Source organism: Micromys minutus (genome assembly GCF_963924665.1).
Source record: "Micromys minutus genome assembly, chromosome: 1".
Taxonomy (NCBI): domain Eukaryota; kingdom Metazoa; phylum Chordata; class Mammalia; order Rodentia; family Muridae; genus Micromys; species Micromys minutus.
The window spans coordinates 89854804-89874108 of record NC_137969.1 but is presented as its reverse complement, the minus strand read 5'-3'; the positions used below and the strand labels follow the sequence as shown (position 1 = coordinate 89874108).

Genomic DNA, 19305 nt, shown 5'->3' with positions numbered 1-19305 from the left:
TGGACTTCAGTGGAAAAAAAAAAAACAAGACAGAACAGGCTGATCACAAGGAAGCAGTGAACCAGCAAGCATTTTCCCCCTCAGTTCTTGACTGTGGGTTCATGCTAGGCATTCAGAGTTCAACGAGGGACACTGAGAGACACACAACCACCCCCTACTCTCTCATTTCCTCTAGTAGTCAGAAATTCCTGCCTTGCCTTCCAGTGATAGTGTACTATGATCTGTAATTGTAACTTGAATTCACAGCTCTCAAGGGACTTGGGAAAGAGGTGGTTAATGTCATCCACCAGATGGTGTCACCTCTGTGGCTCTCTTTGCCTGGATATGAGAAAGTGAGGCAACAGTGTCTCTGCCTGTGGAACTACACTAGCCATGACTATGTGTCCCCAGTTACAAATGCCTCCCCAACCCATCCTGAAATGACAGCCATGTTATGGGCTCAGCAGTCCGGATGTTGAAGTTACCCAACCAAGACTTCTCATTTGGAGTTTGGGAGTGTGGCTGTCTCACTTTAAGCCTCTGCTCTCCTAGGAGGACGTCTTCCCAGAACAGAGCCAGCCTAATCTAAATGATGTCATACTTCAGCCTTGGTGGGAGAGGTGATACCGGGTGGACAAAGCCAATCTGTTCCTTCTCCAAGGAGAAAGAAAAGGAACAGTGTATAAGCTAGGCAATTGCAAGCTTAAAGGGGTAGTTTACAGGAATTGTAAATAGAATGGCTAATGACAGCCACTGTGTAAACACAAGGTCTAGTGATGTTTACTGTTTTGTTAAACATCCAGGCACAGAAGGGAAATGTTCTGTTACTGTGGACCTCAGGATTCCTGTGTAGCCATAGTTTGCAGAGAAGAAAGTCTCATAGGTCCTTGTGTGTGTGTGTGTGTGTGTGTGTGTGTGTGTGTGTGTGTGTGTGTGTGTGTTACATGCTGGAGCTCTGGGTGCCACTAGGTGCCAAGAAACCTCAGCATACAGGAACCAACCCTTCCTTCCTGTGCACACAAAGCTTGCTCAGGAAAGATAGGAGTTTCTTCTCTTGGTCCCAACCTTACCTCCAAGGGACTTGTCCCCAGAGGGTGCTGCTCTTGGAGCAGGCCCTGAGAGGAAAGCACCTAGACAACCAGCTGCCACTTTGTGGCTGTTAACTGCCCCCTTTCGTGCAGTTACTATGTTGTGAATGACTAGCTACAAAGCAGATACACCAGTGTTTGTCCACCAGCCACATGAAGAATCGAAGCAAGGGAGACACAGGCCTCCTCCCTCTCATGCACCTCACATATACATACATACATACATACATGCATACATACATACATACATACATACATACATACATACACACACACACACACACACACACACACACACACACACACATGTATGTATCTGAGTAAGAAGGCTGTGTCCATTCATTCTGAAGACATTTATTAAACACCTGCTGGGTACCAGGCATCCTGCTTTTATTAACTACCCACTGAGTACCAGGGATTCTGATCAGCCCTGTGAGGAAATGTAGACATGAATCAGTCCTGCATGTGGAAACCGGCCTCACAGCTTCTTATACCATTGAAAAAGAAAAAAACATATATTGTGTGTGTGCCTAAGGGAGCTGACCAAGAGTGGGAAGAGCTCAAATATTCAAGTCAGAGACATAGGCAAAGCTGTTTGGAAAGCATTTTGCTCCTCTGGCCAAGGTGATCAGGGAGGGCTTCATGGAGGAAAGGCTTTTTTTAGCAGAGGGAAGCAGGTCCAGGATCCAGTTTGAAGGTACTAGTAGTGTGAGTATGGAGTCTAAGTAGAGAGGAAGGCCCCAAAGAGTCGGTGTCTGGGCCTGGGGCGTATCTGTGTGACATGTGATTGTGTCTGTGGAGGACTTACTGGGTCACATATTAACATGACACCTTGCCACCCTCGGATGCCGAGCCTGACAATTGGCCTGAATCAATTCTGCTGACATTCTGAGAGACAGCGTGGGGTGCTTTGCTTCTGTCCCAAGGAGCAGACATACCAATGGCCTTTTGAGCAGTCTTTCTCTCCTAGGGCTGAGGATCCTTTAGAAAACGCTGCTTGCTGGGGTGTGGAAGTGGCCGCGTGACCCTGGTTCGTCCCCACCCGGCCAGAGCGCTGTGCAGCCCGCAGGTTTTTGAGGTACTCACTGAGCTCTGCCCCGCTGGAGTCTTGGCCTCTCTTTGTTGACTTTATAGAGAGCAGAGCAGTGCTGGGCAGTCTGTCTGCGGCTTTTACTGCCAGCAACTGCTGCGCAGTCCCTGTCCTTCAAGAGTTCTTGGTGTAAACAGTGATCTCTGGGAAGAGACTCGGGTGAAGCCAGGCCGAATGCCTTTGCAGTCAGACTTATGGACACCTCTCGGTGACAGGTGTTGAAGGTCAGAGATCTCGTGGCAGAATGGGGAGCACTGGGGTTCCTGCCCACCTGCTGTCTGCCTGGCTTCTCACCATCCCAGTGCACTTCCTCATTCCTACCAGCCCCTCCCGGGTGCTGGTCCAGCAGTGATGGCATGGGGCCTGACCTTGGTGATTTTCTGTAGCAGTCACTGTGTATACCTGAATACACACAAGCACATGCACTCTCACACACACTTATTCACATATATCCCACATACACATACCTGTGCATACACACAATCCACTACCATACTCAGATATTCCTATACTTTCATACACACATACACACCATACCCCTGTACTTGCACACATGTACACACACCCATATATAAAGACATACATATCTGCACTCACACACACTCATGTACACCACTACATACACTCACAGGCTCATTCATACATAGCCAAGAACACACATGCCTGCACTCAGACACACTCTTATATACTCCTACATATGTACACAGGCTCATTCAAACACAGTCATGAACACATATGCCTGCACTCACACACCAGTATATATGCCCCACATTTACACATACCTTTGTATACACACATAACACCTATGTTTATATTCATCTATATAGACATGACTATACATACACACTTGTATACATGCATGCAGGTTTATATGCACATACATACATATGCATACATACTCACACATGTTCATATACATCCCACATTTATAAATACACAAACATACAATATCTGTATTCACATACATATAAAAATCTTTCCCACATATACATACTACACTCATTCATACATATACACATGTCCACATATATACACATATACCCATCTACACACAGGCACACCTTTACTCAAATACCTATGTATGTCCCACAAACATAGCTACACAACTATACATACATTCATGCTCACATACACCCTACACATATAAATTCACACAGTGCCATACACACAACTTACACATAGCCATGCATACACATATATGAACTCACACACACCTCTATACCTTTCCTACAAACACACACCCACACACCTACTCTTTCCTAGACTAAATTTCCAGAAAACGGAGGCGGGTTTTCTCTTCGGCACCCAGTCTTCTGTTGGCATTTATCACATCTGAATTGACAGAGCAGGTTGTGCCGGTCAGAGACCTCCTCCAACCCTCCAGGTATGTGATCATGTGGCACACCCCTGAGCCTCAATTTTCTCCTTGGCAAAATGAAATTCGCAGTGCCACCCGAGGCAAGTGGTAAGAGAGGCCTGCTGGGCTTGGCTCAGCCAGTCAGTAAGAGCTGTGTGAGAAGAGGCTGAAGGAAGCCCTGTCCCCCAGACCAGGCTGCCTGTTTCTGACTGGCAGGCATCAGTGCCCTACTCTGGGCCTCGGTTTCCCCATCTGTGACATCCGGTCATTCAGCATCAGCAACAGAAGTGTTTTTGCAGTTAAATCATTAGGTGTCAAACCTGTTCTGAGCCCATTGCTGAGGCTCATGTGATCTCAAAGACTCACTAAATCAGAGGCCCACCTCATTGGACTTTTAAATAACCCTTGCTTATTTTATGTTAGCTTTCACCTCCTGTGCTGTTAAAGGTGTGTGCTGCCCCTTAGCTCAGGAGTGGCATAGTGAACATGCCCTACCTTGGTGTGTTTACAGGAACATCTGTAAAATGGGCTGGTAAAAGGAGCAGACTGGGGACAGTTCAGGTGGGAAGACTGAGGGCAGAGGGCCTCTCGAAGGACCAAGATGACAGTGCCTTCCCATGGGAGCTATCAGGTCTTGCCTCAGCGGCTATCTTTACTTATTTGTAGTCCCCCTACCCTCAGCCTGATAGGAAATGGTAAGAGGACTATGATGTCAACTTCTCCAAGTAAGGTAAATACAAATTTCTAGAAAAGCTGCCACACTCAGCCTCCACCCACTCCTCCCAGCCTCCACCCACCCTCCATCCCCAGCCTCTTTTTGTCCCAGGTCCCAAACACTGACTGCTGATCTCGGAGGGAAGAGGATGTAGGCTTTGCAGCAGGGTAAAAAATGCCCTGGATACCTCACATGTGGGAAGGAAGGGTCCTTGGAAAGTAGAGACCCCTCTGGCTCTAGCCAGGGGAGGAAACAAAGGAGCAGAGCCAGGAGTGGCTGGCAGAAGGGTAGTGTCAGGCCCAGTCTAATCTCCCTGGAGACTGTTACTGGGGATGCAGATGATAACCTAAACATCTAAAGACCAGGAAGCCACCGTCCCTCCTCCTATTGAGAACCACGGGGACAGGCTCCTCCTGCTTCCCTTCCGGTAGACTTATCAGCAGGAAGAACCCTCACACTTCAGACTTGGTTTCAGGTGGCCCCAGAAACTTCCCACCTTTGACCCCAGGGGCTTGCACTATGGTATCTGCCCCCTCAAGGGCGCCTCTGCCTGTCTGGGTGTTGCTTCCTTAAACTGACATCTGAGCCCGTGACAGCCCCCAAATGATATGTCATCTCTCAAAGTGCCGCCACATGACAGGGATGTTCCTGCATTTCAGCTTGGAGTACCATCATTAACCTCCATCTTCTCCCTGCCTGGCTCATCTAGCTGCTGAGCTGGTTCCTAATGTAATTGTACACTGAGGATGTCAAGCTTAAGGAAGGGGGCTAATTACCCAGGTGTTACAGTGGGTGTTAGCATTCTGTCTAAACTCCACTCCACAGTTACCTGGCAACAGCCAGGTATGCCTGGCACAATAAAAGGGGCCGCTTGTCCCCTCCTCATTCTCATGCCTCTCTTCCCCTCTTACCCCTTTGTCCCTTCTCTCCTCATTTCCTTCCCCCCTCTCTATCTACAGCCTCTTCTCCTCTACTCTTCCCTCTCTCTGCCCCTACTACCTTCTTAACTCTCCTCCCCATGCCCTGAATAAACCATTCTATTCTATACTGTCATGTGGCTGGTCCCTCAGGGGGAAGGGCTGCCCCACATGGGCCCCCCAGAGGCACCCCCATCCCCCCACACCTCCATAGAACATAGCCCCAATCCCCACTCTATCTTTTTCATAACAGTGGGTGTGTGAGGTGTTACAGCACAGGACAGTGTTCGGAAGGCAGCACCGATGCCCTCTGGAGTAACATTTTGTGTCAGCACTCACGTGCACCTTTCTTAGTCACCCTAGGAAGTGGATATCGTTACCCACAGTACAGATGGGAAATGGGTGTTTGGGAGGTTTCCAAGATGGCTGGCAATGCCCTGAGAGATGCTTGCTTCACGGCTCCCTCACCCACAAGGCCGGCTGTTAGACTTCAGCAGGTGTGCCTGGGAGTGGTTTAATTTTCCCTTCTTATGCGTGGGACTGAGCATCTTCCTGTGTGCTAAGCCACCATTACATTTTCTTTGCTGTGGCCTTGCACCATCTTTGAATGCATTTAAAAACTTATCAATCTCTAGAAGCATTTTTTTTTTTTTTGGCTCATCAATTATAAATATATTTTTGCATTTTGTTGTGTGTGTTTTGACTAAAAATATTTATTTATACTTTATGACTTCTGGGTACATAGTTTAAAAGGACCCTGGTAGACCTTTTAAACATTTAAATAATAAAACCATGAAAGCTGGGGTAGGTAGGCCCAGGTCCTCTGCCTTCACTTTCCTGGAAACTAAATAGAATTATACATGACTTGTTTTGTTGCGCTTAGTCAGAAGCTCTTAAGAACTTAATAAAATGTGGGGAAAAGTAACAAAGAGATGCTTTTAAACAGATTTTGGAAGAATAAGTAAGCAGAGGAAGCAATTGGTGAGAGGCTATATGGAGACATATAGCTTCTATACTGTACCAATGCAGGGGTGCGGTGGGGAGCAGGAACTTAAAGGAACTGTGTCTGTTTCTTCGCTTCCTCCTGCAAAACTCTAATCTTAGGGTTGGAGAGATGTTGAGAGGGCTTGACCCTTCCAAAGGACCCAAGTGAGGTTCCCAGCACCCACATCAGGAGGCTCAAAATGATCAATAGCTCTAGTTCAGAGGATCTGACACCCCCTAGCTTTGTGTGTGTGTGTGTGTGTATGTGTGTGTGTGTGTGTGTGTGTGTGTGTAAGTGTGCCATAGCTCTAGTTCAGAGGATCTGACACCCTCTGGCTTTGTGTGTGTGTGTGTGTGTGTGTGTGTGTAAGTGTGCCAATGTGAGTGTTTAAGAGAATATAAATGTGTGAGAGAGAATGTGTGGGATGTGCATGAGAGTGAGAGTATGTGCAAATATATGTGAGTGTGAGTGAAGAGAGGATGAGTGTATACATGAGTATATGCATGAGTGTGATAGAGAATGAGCATATGTGCCTGAGTGTGAGTGTGTATATGTGTATGTGTGTGAGAGTAAGTGTGAGTGCATGTGAGTATGTGTGTGAGAGTGTGTGTATATATGTGTGTATCTGTGAGAATGACTATGTATGTACCTGAGTATGAGAGTATGTGTGTGAGTGTGTAAATATGTGTGTTTGTGTGTGAGAGTTTGTATTAACTGGTTTATGTTAGAATAGCAACAGCAGCTGTCTCACAGTGGAGAGACAGCCCATTAGTTGTTCAGTCCACAAGGCTGGGTACCCTAGCAATCCCAATCTAGCACTAAGACCTGGAAGGTTCCTACAAGCTGCTAGTTCTTAATCTGCGATGGAAGTCTGGAAACACTAACATGAGCGAAGGAATCATCCACAGAACTACAGAGAAAGTCATCTCAATTCTGCAGCAAGGTGACAGGCCGGGGCTGCTAAAGGCTCCTCCTCCTGCCATGCACTTTTCTGTCCGGGCTGCTACAGAGGCTGGCACACACACGTGGCAGCCTTCCCGCCTCATCCAATGCAATCAAGAATGTCTTAGTGAGGCTTCCAACCCACATGATTCTAATTTGTGACAAATTAACATTACAGCCATCTCGATCTACAACCCACAGAACCCTCTCTCTTTCCCAGCAACTCATTCCTCCATAGGTGTTAGTTCTATATACCAAAGCTTCTGGAACCTTCCAAAATGGCACCACCGGCTGGAGACAAAAAGGTGGACCACATAAGCCTACAGGAGCATTTCCCATTTACAGCATATGCTGCAGGTCTTGTAGTTAAACTATTATTAACTGAAAGTAAAGTTACAGCACTTTCCCTGGGAACTGAGTATGGGAGCTGAGGAGCTGGGTGCTGGAAGACATGCAGGACCTCATAGGTTCCCTCATGAAACTAGCCCTGGTCCTTCAACAAGGTTATAAAACTGCCCCTTCCATTGAGTCAGCGACACACAGGAGCCATGTTGTCAGTGTAAGGAAGGCAAGATTTCAAGGTCAGTGTGACAGAGGTCGAAGTGTCAGTGACCGTTATTGGGGCACTGTGTCATCTGAACCTCATTCCTTCACTGGCGGTCAGTAGAGGACGCTGATCTCTACAGCGGGTTTAAGAACAGTGCAGAAATACACTGTGGGGAGAGACGATAAGTCCGAAACGGAGAAGCAGAGTGTGTGGGTGCGGACCCGCCTGCAGACTCTGTGGGTCTGTGACACACACACAGAGGAAGCTGCTCGTGACCCCTCTGAGGACGCTGCTGGAGCTCAACCCGCAGGCTTGCACACCTGAGGAGTGTGACCAGCCTCTGTCACCCTCTTAGCGCCAGCATCTTCCTCTGTAACCGTAATACCCTGCCTTGGGTGCTCTGCAGCCTGTTGCATTCCCACACACAGAAATGCTTCAAACAGCAACTGGAGACTACATCAACACTGCCCCCTTCCCCCATCTGCTTCAGTAGGTCCTCTTGAGATTAGGAGAAGCCAGAGCTCCTCTCTGATGTGTTAGTGTCCCGTGTCCCTTTTCTACAAGTCCCCAATCTCCCCTTCATCTCACTATGTCATCCTTCATTGGATTTTCTTTTGGGGGTCCCTGCCTCTCTCAGGTACCTGTACTCTTGGATCTGGGCCTGAATTCTACATCCCTACACCCTTCCTGCCCTTAGCTCTATGGGGATTTCTCAAAGACCCAGCTGGGGCAGTCATTGTATCTGTGGGTATAGTTCACCTTGATGGGGTTGGTTTGAGGGTCAGCATCCCCTGCTAACAGCATCATGTTTGTAGGACAGGTGACCTAAGAGCTAATCTGCCCTGATCCTTGCCCAATAGCCACCTCTGGGTCCATTCCAGTGCCCAAGGCTTATCCTCCAGTGGACACTTGAGCCTTCTTGTCTGCTGCAGTGGATTCAGAACTAACTCTAGCCATTGTGTGCATTTAGAGAAGAGAGGCAGAGTCTTCAGGTTGAACCCACGTGCTATGGACCCAAGAGGATAACACAGCACATGGAAATAAATGCAGATCAAAGGAGGCAGAAGGAACCTGTCCACGTGACGAGCACCCAAGATCCTAATGTCACAGCAGCTGCTCCTTGAAACCTGAAGCGCTGCTTGCTCAGATGTTCCAATGAGTATTTCTGTCCCGAGTATACCTTGCCTGAAATGTGGTTGGGGAAAACAGAAGAGACCTTTGGAATGGTTGCATTTGGCAGACTGTGAGGCCAGATACTTTCAGGGAGGGGTTGGTCCTTAATTCTGACCATCAGCCGACAGGAGGGTACACAGTTCCCACCAGGGTGGCAAACAGCAGAAGAATGGCACTCAGCTCTTTTCTCTCTGCCTCCAGGTCTCTGCAAACATGTGTTTAGGGAAACCTGTTGTGAGTCTTGCTACCTGTACTGGGGAGTATGGCACGTGTGTGTTCCCAGACTGAGGAGAGATAGGTGAGGCTGTCTGAAGTCTCAGCCCCCTGTTACACCTCTTCTCTGAGCATAAGCTCAGCAGCCCTTATGGGATCTCAGTGCAGAGCCCCGCATAAGCTCAAAGTCCTTGCCTATGCTGCACCCCGACTGAGTTTTCCCATGGCCACTTACCTGAACACACGGCAGTACATCTGCTACTTCGGTTCTTAAGGAGAAGGCAAGGACTGGGTACCTCCAGCAACCTGGGACTCACCTTTAGGCGGCTTTCAGGAGGTGCTTTGTACATAAACAACTATAAGATTATTAGAAAGATCAGACTATTCCCTTGAGGTTTGCAGCCAGCACATAGTAGGGCAAGAACCTGCACTGGGCTCCTGCCAACATCTTTGTTGGCTCTTAGAGTTTTAAGGGTAAACAATGAAGCTGGGAGACCCCAGATCCAGTCTTTAGACAAGGCTACCCAAAAGATGATCACAAGGGAAGGAAAGGAAACCTGTGCTGTGGTTTCTGGTGAGTGTTGCCTACAGCGCTACCACCGAGTGTCTTAAACAACAGAACCAATTCTGTCTCCAGGTTTTGTAAGCAACAAGCCCAACACCAGTGCTGCCACCTTTCTGGAGTCTGGGAGATCTACTCCAGGCCTCTCATAGCTTTTATTTGTAGTGGTCTATCCTTCACCCCAGTGTCTACCTCTGTCCCTACAGCCTTTCCCTCTGGGTCCCTTACAAGGAGATCCATCACAGTGTTTAGAGCCCATTTTAAGGCAGAATTGGACACTTCCAAGCTCCTTAACTTACATCTAAAGAAAAACCCAAATATGGTCATATCCCGAGGTTCCAAGTGGGCATGTCTTTTTGGATCTGCAGTGCATTACTACACTGGAGAGCATAAAAAAACAGGAGTGACAAATGTCACCTCTGGTGACGAGTGCCAGGCCTGAGGCTCCTGCATAATGGTGCCATTTCCTCCCTGATCATCAATCCCAAAGCACGCCTATAGCTGAGTGTCACTGACAGGGAAGGTTTCAAGTCTGTCGGGGGCTAACCTAGTGACCCAGGAGAGCAGCAGCAGCAGCGCAGAACACCAAGGGCGTGCTCTCTGTCTATTCTAGCCTTGGCTACCTTATGTTTTAGAAGACAGAGCATCTAGTGCATCTGTGGTCTGACAGCTGAAGACCCCCAGGTGTACACCCATGAAGGGAAGGTGCCACTCCCCACAGAGTGTCCCTGCGATGCGAGGTCAGGCAAGGCTGCTTGCTCACCTTTCTGCAGACCAGAAGCAGAGAGAAGGGGATTCTGGCCATCACCTGGCTTTCTCTTCATCCCCCACCTTCCCCCCACCCAGCCCATGAGATGGCACTGCCCACATTCAGAATTTATCTCCCTGCTCTAGTTAATCCTTCCTGGAAGCACCACACAGACACTCCCAAAGGTACACCTTGCTAGTACCCTCTGATGACAAACTTAACCATTACATTGAAGGACAGGAAGTGATTACATTTCCTAAGAGAACCCTTTTTTCTTTTCCCAAACCTCTGGCATTCGCTAAGCAGAGAGGCCTAAGATGTATGCCAGACAGAGACTCTGGCTGCTTGGCTTCCAGCCACTGCTGAGCCTCTCATGACCTTGGGCATTACCTTATGCAGACTTCACTTCATCACTCGAACATGAGGACAATGATCCTTCCCTGCTGTCAGGGTGGCAGGAGAGGACCATACTCCATTCAGTTCTGGGACCCCCATATTGTCCGTCAGTCAGCTCTGCCCTGGGACTGCTGTTGGAGGCATTGTTCTGCTTTAGATGGCGTGTGGGATCTTGACATGTGCTACCCCCTGTATAGGACACCCTTACCCTAATCCCTCACCTTTTATCCCCATTTTTAGCTCAGCCTTCTAAAATCATCTCCAGGGCCACCCCATCCAACCCCATAAAGATAAATAATTGCTTATACATTCATTGATCAATGTCTTTGTTAGGGTTTTACTGCTGTGAGCAGACACCATGACCAAGGCAAGTCTTATAAAGGACAACATTTAATTGGGGCTGGCTTACAGGTTCAGAGGTTCAGTCCATTGTCATCAAGGTGGGAACACGGCAGCATCCAGGCAGGCACGGTGCAAGCAGAGCTGAGAGTTCTACATCTTTACCTGAAGACTGCTAGTGGAAGACTATCTTCTAGGCAGCTAGGAAAAGGGTCTTAAAGCCCACACTCACAGTGACACACCTACTCCAACAGTACCACTTTCTGGGCCCAGCATATACAATCATCACAAGCAAGTATCCCACTTGATCGAGGTGGTATCCCTAGAAGCTGTGTTATCTACTATGACAGATAAGGAAATTGAGAGTTGAGGACCATGGTCACCCCTGAATAATACCCAGAGCATTGCTCACACAGCTGCCCAACACTGATGCTGACTTCATGAGTCTCTCTTCCCCTAGCCTGCTCAATGCTTTAGCTATGGGTGTGTCACCTGACTTCTGCATCCTGGCATCCCTGGGGGACGAGGCCATGCTTTTATCCCTTCCCCAGGTCCTGAGACTACAGTCGGAGCTCAGAGAACATTGACTGACTTGGTCTCCCCCAGGCTGTCTGACACCTCCTCTGCTCCTTGAGGCTCAGAGCATCCAAAGTCTTGTGCAATAAAATATTTCTGAGGCTGCCAAGGGGAAAATAAACATAGCATTTGATTCTGTGATGAGTCGAGGGGGTTCTGAAGTCACTTTTGCAAACTCAGAGCCCAGCCGACTGTTTCCTGTCAGCCTGTCTATAGTTTGTCCATAGTTTAAGTTCTTAAATGGCCCAGTTTGTAAATCTTCATAGTTTATGCTCTGTTCTAAAACCAGGCAGGGTTACTGATGGAAGGCTTGCAGCTAGTGGAATCACAGAGAGCTATGTCACACAGGCCTGTTAGGTGTGGGGATGAGGCCTAGTTCCCCCCCCCCCATACCCTGTGTGGGAGAGCTGCCTCATGGGGATTCCCTGTGAGAGGAGCCCTCTGTGCCGCATCTCTACAGACGGGAAGCAGTCACTGTGTACTCCTGAGCCCTGGTTGGTCCACTTCAGCGAGCAAGCTGGCTCTTCAAAGTTTAGAGGAAAGTGACTGAAAAAATGATCACAGGGACTGGCCAGCCTGTCCAGTCATCCTTCAGGGTGATGGGGGCTGGGACATGTATTGGAACACACAGACGCAGAATACACAGACACACACTCACCATGAAAGTCCCAGGTGGCACACAGGCAGAGAGGTGCACAGTGTCCCAGGGAAGGGCTGTGGCCACTCACACACAAGACATCAGCAGGCATCAGCCATGGCCTCTCAGATCTTCCTGAGGGCTTGGTACATGGGCTGCTCTTACCTGTCATTCTGTGCACACACTACTTAACTGCAGGTGCTTCTGAGGTACAGCCTTGTTAAAGAACTATCCAGCCAGTTCCACCAAGGGCATAACTTGCCCCAGGTCACACACAGTTAGGGATACACCGACCTGTGCTCTCTCTGTTTCCCTCTGAACCTTTCATCCTGGGGACACGCATCAGGATTCAGGAGACAACAGGATAACTTTCCTTACATTTGTCACGTTTTCCTATGATTCACACTCCAGCTCCTTCCTGCTTGCTTTCTCTTGCTGTGATAGGGACACTGACAGGAGGGATCTTGGCGAGGGAAGGGTTTGTTTGGATCACAGTTCCATGTCACATTTCATCACTAAGGAGAGCCAAGGCCTGGACTCAAGCAGGGCTGGAACCATGAAGGAGTGTGTGCTGCTTATGGGCTCACTCCTCCTGGCTTGCTCAGTTTGCTTTCTTATACTTCTGAGCCCACATGCCTAGGAGTGGCTCTGCCCACAGTGAGCTAGGCCTGCTCTTTAAGCATTAACTAAGAAAATATCCCAAGCTTGCCTGCAGGCCAATCTTATGGGGGCATTTTCCCAACTGAAAGCCTCTCTTCACAGATGATAAAGCCTGAGCACACAGCCTACTCCTGGAAGACGCGGAGAAGTGACTGGGTTTTGCCTGTTGTTCCACAGCTAGAAGCTCCTAATCTGCTGACCCTCATTCTCCTGGTGTCAAGCCTCCAGGGGTCCACTGCTCTGCAAGGCTTGCCTGTCCCCTCTTTGTATGGCTGAAACCCTCATATACAGTGACCTTGAGGGGGCCTCCTGCTCTCTGTGGCCTAGCCTTTGTTGTCACTTCAGTGGGTGTCAGATCAATGAGTGGCTAGATCTTTCTCACATATATGTGTGGATAGGTATGTATGTATGTGTGTGTGTGTGTATATATATATATATATATATATATATATATATATATATATGTATAAATAATTTGTGTGTGTTGTATGTTCATGTGTGAGTGTATATGCTTGGGTTAAAATGCATGTGTGTGTATGTGTGTGTGCGCGCGCACGTGCGCGTGAGTGCATATGATACAGTTTTCTTTATCTTATTTTTCTTAAAATAGAGTCTTTCATGGAACTTAGAGCTTGCTGGTTGTCTAGACTGACAGTGAGCCCCAGGGATCCCCCTGTCTTTATGTCCAAGTAGAGAGAAGGTTTACAGCCAGGCACCATTATATGCAGTCTTTTATGTGGGTGCTGGGGAGTGAACCTGGATCCTCTTATTTATGTGAAAGCACTTTATGGACTTCCCTGTCTCTCTAGCCCTGTGGACCTTCCTTGGAGGCAACCAGAAGAGGTGGTCGATCTTCTGACTCACCTCAGATCACAAGAGGTTGATTTGTTTTTGAATAAAGTTAAAAAGAGTTGCTCACAAAGCCTTGAAGCATAAGGATCTGCCTGTCAATCAATTCCGCTCAGTAGTCCCGAGTTCAGTCTATGGCTCAGTGCAGTCTCAGCGGGATGGAGGTCACAGGAATGGTATACAGTGGCCATTCCTGCTCTGAGGACTTCCTCTCCGTCCCCCAGAATGTTAGTAAGACTTGGGATATACAGCATTCAGCTTGGGCCCCCTATACCTAGACTATCAGGAAAGAGAAAACATGCTACAGTGAACCGGAAAGACTCTGGCTGAGCCCAGAAAGGGTTTGGATGAGCTGATCACTGCCTGCAGAGGGGTGGCCAGTCTCCAGAGCTGGGTCCTTCCAGTGAATGATTATGAACCTCTGCATACTCCCCAGCACCTCTCTCTTAAAACAGTCTCTAAGTTTATTTCTTGGGAAGGAAAGAGCACAGGCTACCCTGCTAGGGTCCTGCTTTTAACTGCCCATGTGACGCTCAACAGGCTGTAACATGCTTACATAGGGCACATTATTAAAGCCACTGACTGCATCTAGAGGGAAAGTTTGAAGTTGTTTAGAAGTTTCCAAATTGGTTTTTAGGGTCGTAGAAACTTTTCTTGAACTCCTAAAATGAAGCCCTCAGAGAGAAGCTTGGCACCGAGTCGATGGGACCTGGGGAGTCAGCAGAGGGGACAGGTTCAGGGATGCCTGCTCAGCATGTGGTCAGCAGAGGGGACAGGTTCAGGGATGCCTGCTCAGCATGTGGCAAATTCCCCAGGGAGTCCCATGTCCATAAAACTGGATGAACTTCGCAGGGAAGAGCCAAGTTCATACAAATGGAAAATTCAAAAAAAACGGTTGTCCTCATTGCAAAGAGAAAGAAAGGAAAAGAAAGAAAGGAAGGAAGGAAGGAAGGAAGGAAAGAAGGAAGGAAGGAAGGAAGGGAAAAAGGAAGGAAGGAAGAAAAAGAAAGAAAGAAAGAAAGATGTATTAGTCCTTGTAAATATTCCACCCCTGAGGTCACTTAAGAATCTGAAAACCAGTCAGATGAAAATAACGGAATATGTTGAGAGGGGATCCGAAATGACAAGGGCTAACAGTGGAAGTCCCTCGGGAGTTTACATACTACACTTCAACTCAGGAACCCACATGCTGCACATAGAATAAATCCACCTGCCATGTCCTCTTTCCCCACTGGATCACACACATCAGAAGCAGATTTTAGGGGACCTGTGGATAACACCCTATACAGAGCATGAACTTCAGAACTGGGAATGGTCATATCTCAGACACTGCCATGTTTATTGACTTAGCAACCATTTATTGGGTGCTGTAGATGCTGGGCATGGCAGTAAGATGGGTAACATGAGTGTCTGCCCTCAGAGAACGTCTGTCTGAAGAAACGACCAGTTAAGAAAGGGTTTCTCACCACGAGTTGCAGTGACCGATGGAAACACACATGTGGCTGCCAGCTGCAAGACACCATCAGGATGGGTTCGCTGGCGTTGTGTGGGAGAGTTCAGGGAAGGTTGTTGGAGAAAATGACTGTTGAGTTTAGTCTTGGAGATCACAGCAAAGGCAAGCTGAAGGGCTGGGGCAAGTGTGATAGGTGGGGCAGGAGAGCTGAGCTAGGATCATATCATGCAAGCGCATTAGCCGAGTCGGAGAGTTTGCATCAACGCAGACCCACCCTTCAGGGAGCAACGCATCTGTGGGGAAGACCTCCTTGTTTTCCACTCCAAGGCTCAACAGTAGTGTGGAGCCATGCAGCCTGGGCCAGGAAGCTATACAAACACAGAAGACATCCCATTCCATTGACTGAGGGAATTCTGGGAAATGCTCATCTGAAAGAGGGTCTAGGGAAATAAATGGACTAAGAAGTTTGGAATAAGGGGTGGTGGCTCTGCACAACAGAGTGCTCACTGCTCTTCTGCAGGACCCAGCTGCTACTTTTGGTGGCCAACAACCACCGTAGCTCCAGTTCCAGAGGATCTACTACCTCTTCTGACCTCCTGGCCACTGCATTGGCATGGTACACAGCTAGATATGCCGGCCAAACACCCATACACACAAAATAAACAAATCTAGATAAAAAGAAACTTTGAACACAGTTTTCCTCTTAGACATGCATAAGGTACATTTGCACACTCAGGTTCCAAAAAGGTGTGCAATAAAGCACGGACTGAAACTGTACCCTCCCCCCCCCCCTGCCTTTTTTAAAGGCATAGCACTTTTACAGCCTCATGGAACACTGTGAGTAGCCATGCTTTCTACCAGAGCCTTTACCTGCACAGAAGGTATGTTTGAGTTACAGGACTGAAGGTCTTGGCTACCAGTGCTGAGGCACAGTCCTGCCTTGGGGAACTGTGAGCATCTCTGAGCAGATGGAAGAGAGCTGTGTGTGGTATCCTTAGCCTCCTTGTCACCAGCTGCACGCAGCCAGCCCCGTCATCTCCATCTAAACTGCTCGTCAGAATGCACGGTCACGGTTGCCACCGGCACAGAGCCCGCTGATGACTTCAAAGCAGCAGCTGAAATGGAAACGTGCCCTAAAGTGCAAAGTGGCCAGCACCCATCAGCCTAAAGCACCTTCTTAGCCTTGTCCCTGGTGGAGGAGCGGGCACTGCCTTCTAAAGGGCTGGTTGCCCTGCCCGCTGGTGGGGGTGGGGTATGCAAATGGACAGCCTCTAGCCTTTCTATGAGGAAGCTGTGGAAGAGGCCAGGAAGTCTTTAAACAGGAAGTATGACTTGAACACCTGATCCCAAGAAGAGGCTCTGGCTGGAGTGCTGAGGTAACCAAGACCTTCTTTTCATATGTTGCCTGGGACAGCCCTGGGCTCTGAGCTAGGGCCCCTTAACTGAGGGGCACAACATGGCTACCCTTTCTGCGAACACTTACTGTGGATTCTGATAAGCCTTGAAAGGCCTATCTGAACACTGATGTACAACCTTCCAGGGCGAGTTCTGAGATGCCTTCTTGGTGTCAGCAGAACTCCTCACCACTGACCTAGCACATCTCATTGAACCTTCAAGGGCTTTCCACACAGAATAGTGACTTGTTCTGAGCTCCACTGCTGTTGTGATACCATGACTTCTGTGATGTCATCTTTCCAGGTCAGAGAGGTTCTCCCTCTGGCTCATTAACCAGTATCGCCTGTTGTCATGAATCGAGAGCATCTTAGGCACTCACTCCTAAGAGCTAATCATGGACAAGACAGACAAACACTGTTCTCTTAGGTCAGGTGAGAAGAAAGAAAATTTAAAGTCAAAGATAATGTTACATGAAGAGTCCTACTCTAAGCCTTTAGGGCTTTCACTGTGGAGAGAGGCAGATCCAAACAACTGGTGTCTTGTTCAGGACAACCTGAAACCCACTCAGCCTAGCTCACCTGGAAAAGGTCATGGAAAGGGGAGGCAAGGCATGTCAGGAACTGATAGGTGGTAGAAATCTAGGACAGTAGTTAATTCCAAAGGCACCATTTCTCATCTGCTTCCTCTTCATCTACCATTTCTGTGTTCTATTCAGAAGAGGTATCCCCATGTCTAAAAACAGATGTTTGCAAGGGCTAAGAGTAAGGACCAGAGTTGGATTGGTGGAGCTCAGGGGATAAGGCGGGCTCTCTGCATGAAGCCAGCTTGCTCAAGGCCTCAGACCCATAGACTTGTGCAATGGTACGAAGTTGAGGGACCACCATTCATCCAATCTAGAGCACTGGGAGAGAGAGAGTGATGGTTGCTCTCCTGTCTCCATCCCTCTGTCCTTGGATGTCCATAATTGGGTTTCTCTGGTCCTCTAGAGTGGACAGGATTCTTCTGAGGGTTCAAGGTCAGGGGTCCTTGTCCTAGGCTAACCCAAAGACCTTGCTTGTAATTGTGTCATATCAGTCCATAAAGTCTGTGGATAGCACCTTAGGAGCCCCAGGGAAGATACAAGTTAACTGTTTTACCCTGCAGTGTAGTTTATACTAAAGATGGTCGAATTTCATGATCAGAATCCCTGGGGCTTTTTATCCTAGTGACTCAAGGGCTTTCTCTCTGAAGAGATCTAATCTAGAGAAGGAAAGTGGTTTTCTAATTTACAAGATGTCCTGGGAGGACACACTTTAGCAGCCAGCCTCTGAAAGAAGGTGGGCTTTGTTCCTTCTGAGTAGGGTAGCAGCAAGAACCGAAGCTCTGATGTTGGAGAAGAAAGGTGATGTTGGTCAGGAAGAATGGCCCGGAGGGCTTGCAGGTCTGTGATTGTGCTGTGGGCCGCAGCCCTTGGTGGATGGTTCTTAATAACATTGACAGGGTGACTTGACCTCTGAAGCTCCTGTCAGCTAACACTTGTGCTGTCTTCTCTCCACCCAGATTGTGTTCCGGAAGATCAGTGATGTGAAACGAGAGGAGGAGGAGAGGATGAAACGGAAGAACGAGGCCCCCCTTATCCTGCCTCCTGACCACCCCGTCAGGAGACTCTTCCAAAGGTTCCGCCAGCAGAAAGAAGCCAGGCTGGCAGCCGAGAGGGGCGGCCGGGACCTGGATGACCTAGATGTAGAAAAGGGCAATGCCCTCACGGACCATACCTCAGCCAACCACAGCCTGGTGAAGGCCAGTGTGGTCACCGTGCGTGAGAACCCCGCCACACCTGTGTCCTTCCAGGCAGCTGCCACCTCCACGGTGTCAGACCATGCTAAGCTGCATGCACCTGGATCTGAATGCCTAGGTCCAAAGTCAGGCGGCGGGGACCCCACCAAGCGCAAAGGCTGGGCCCGCTTCAAAGATGCCTGTGGGAAGGGTGAAGATTGGAACAAGGTGTCCAAGGCAGAGTCCATGGAGACGCTGCCCGAGAGGACAAAGGCAGCAGGTGAGGCCACGCTGAAGAAGACAGACTCCTGTGACAGCGGAATCACCAAGAGCGACCTGCGCTTGGACAATGTGGGCGAGGCCAGGAGTCCCCAGGACCGGAGCCCCATCTTGGCTGAGGTCAAGCATTCTTTCTACCCCATCCCCGAGCAGACACTGCAGGCCACAGTGCTGGAGGTGAAACATGAGCTGAAGGAGGACATCAAGGCCTTGAATGCCAAAATGACCTCCATTGAGAAGCAGCTGTCTGAGATACTCAGGATACTAATGTCCAGAGGGTCCTCCCAGTGTCCTCAAGAGACCTGTGAGATCTCCAGGCCCCAGTCCCCAGAGTCAGACAGAGACATTTTCGGAGCAAGCTGAGAGGATCATTTCAAAACAAATAGACAAACAAACAAACAAAAATTAAAGACAAAAGCCTGCCCCCTTCCCGACACTCCCCACCACACCAAACATATGACCAACAACTTTCAAACTGGGCTTTTTTTCACAGGAAGTCTAAGTCAGACCAAGTGGCTTGGGTGTGCCTGGGTATTCTCTGGCAAATATAAGAGGGAACATGGACAGGCATTCTACCCTGCAAGATGGCGGCTGTGTTGGAACAGCTGCTGACAGTTGTTGAAGAAGGGGCGTAATATCCATCTAAAGAG

General features: G+C 48.7%; 1 protein-coding gene across 2 annotated transcripts in view; it reads left to right on the top strand.

Moving 5' to 3' along the window:
• The window catches only part of KCNH1 (potassium voltage-gated channel subfamily H member 1), a gene marked incomplete at both ends in the record, with an annotated part of 282586 nt that extends 263568 nt beyond the window's left edge, over positions 1 to 19018 (top strand). For both annotated transcript variants that reach the window (XM_080908290.1, XM_080908289.1), the window contains one exon: positions 18161 to 19018. In XM_080908290.1, coding sequence (XP_080764416.1) covers positions 18161 to 19018 — 858 coding nt within the window. The remainder of the gene's footprint in view (positions 1 to 18160) is intronic.
• Between the last annotated feature and the right edge of the window lie 287 nt (positions 19019 to 19305).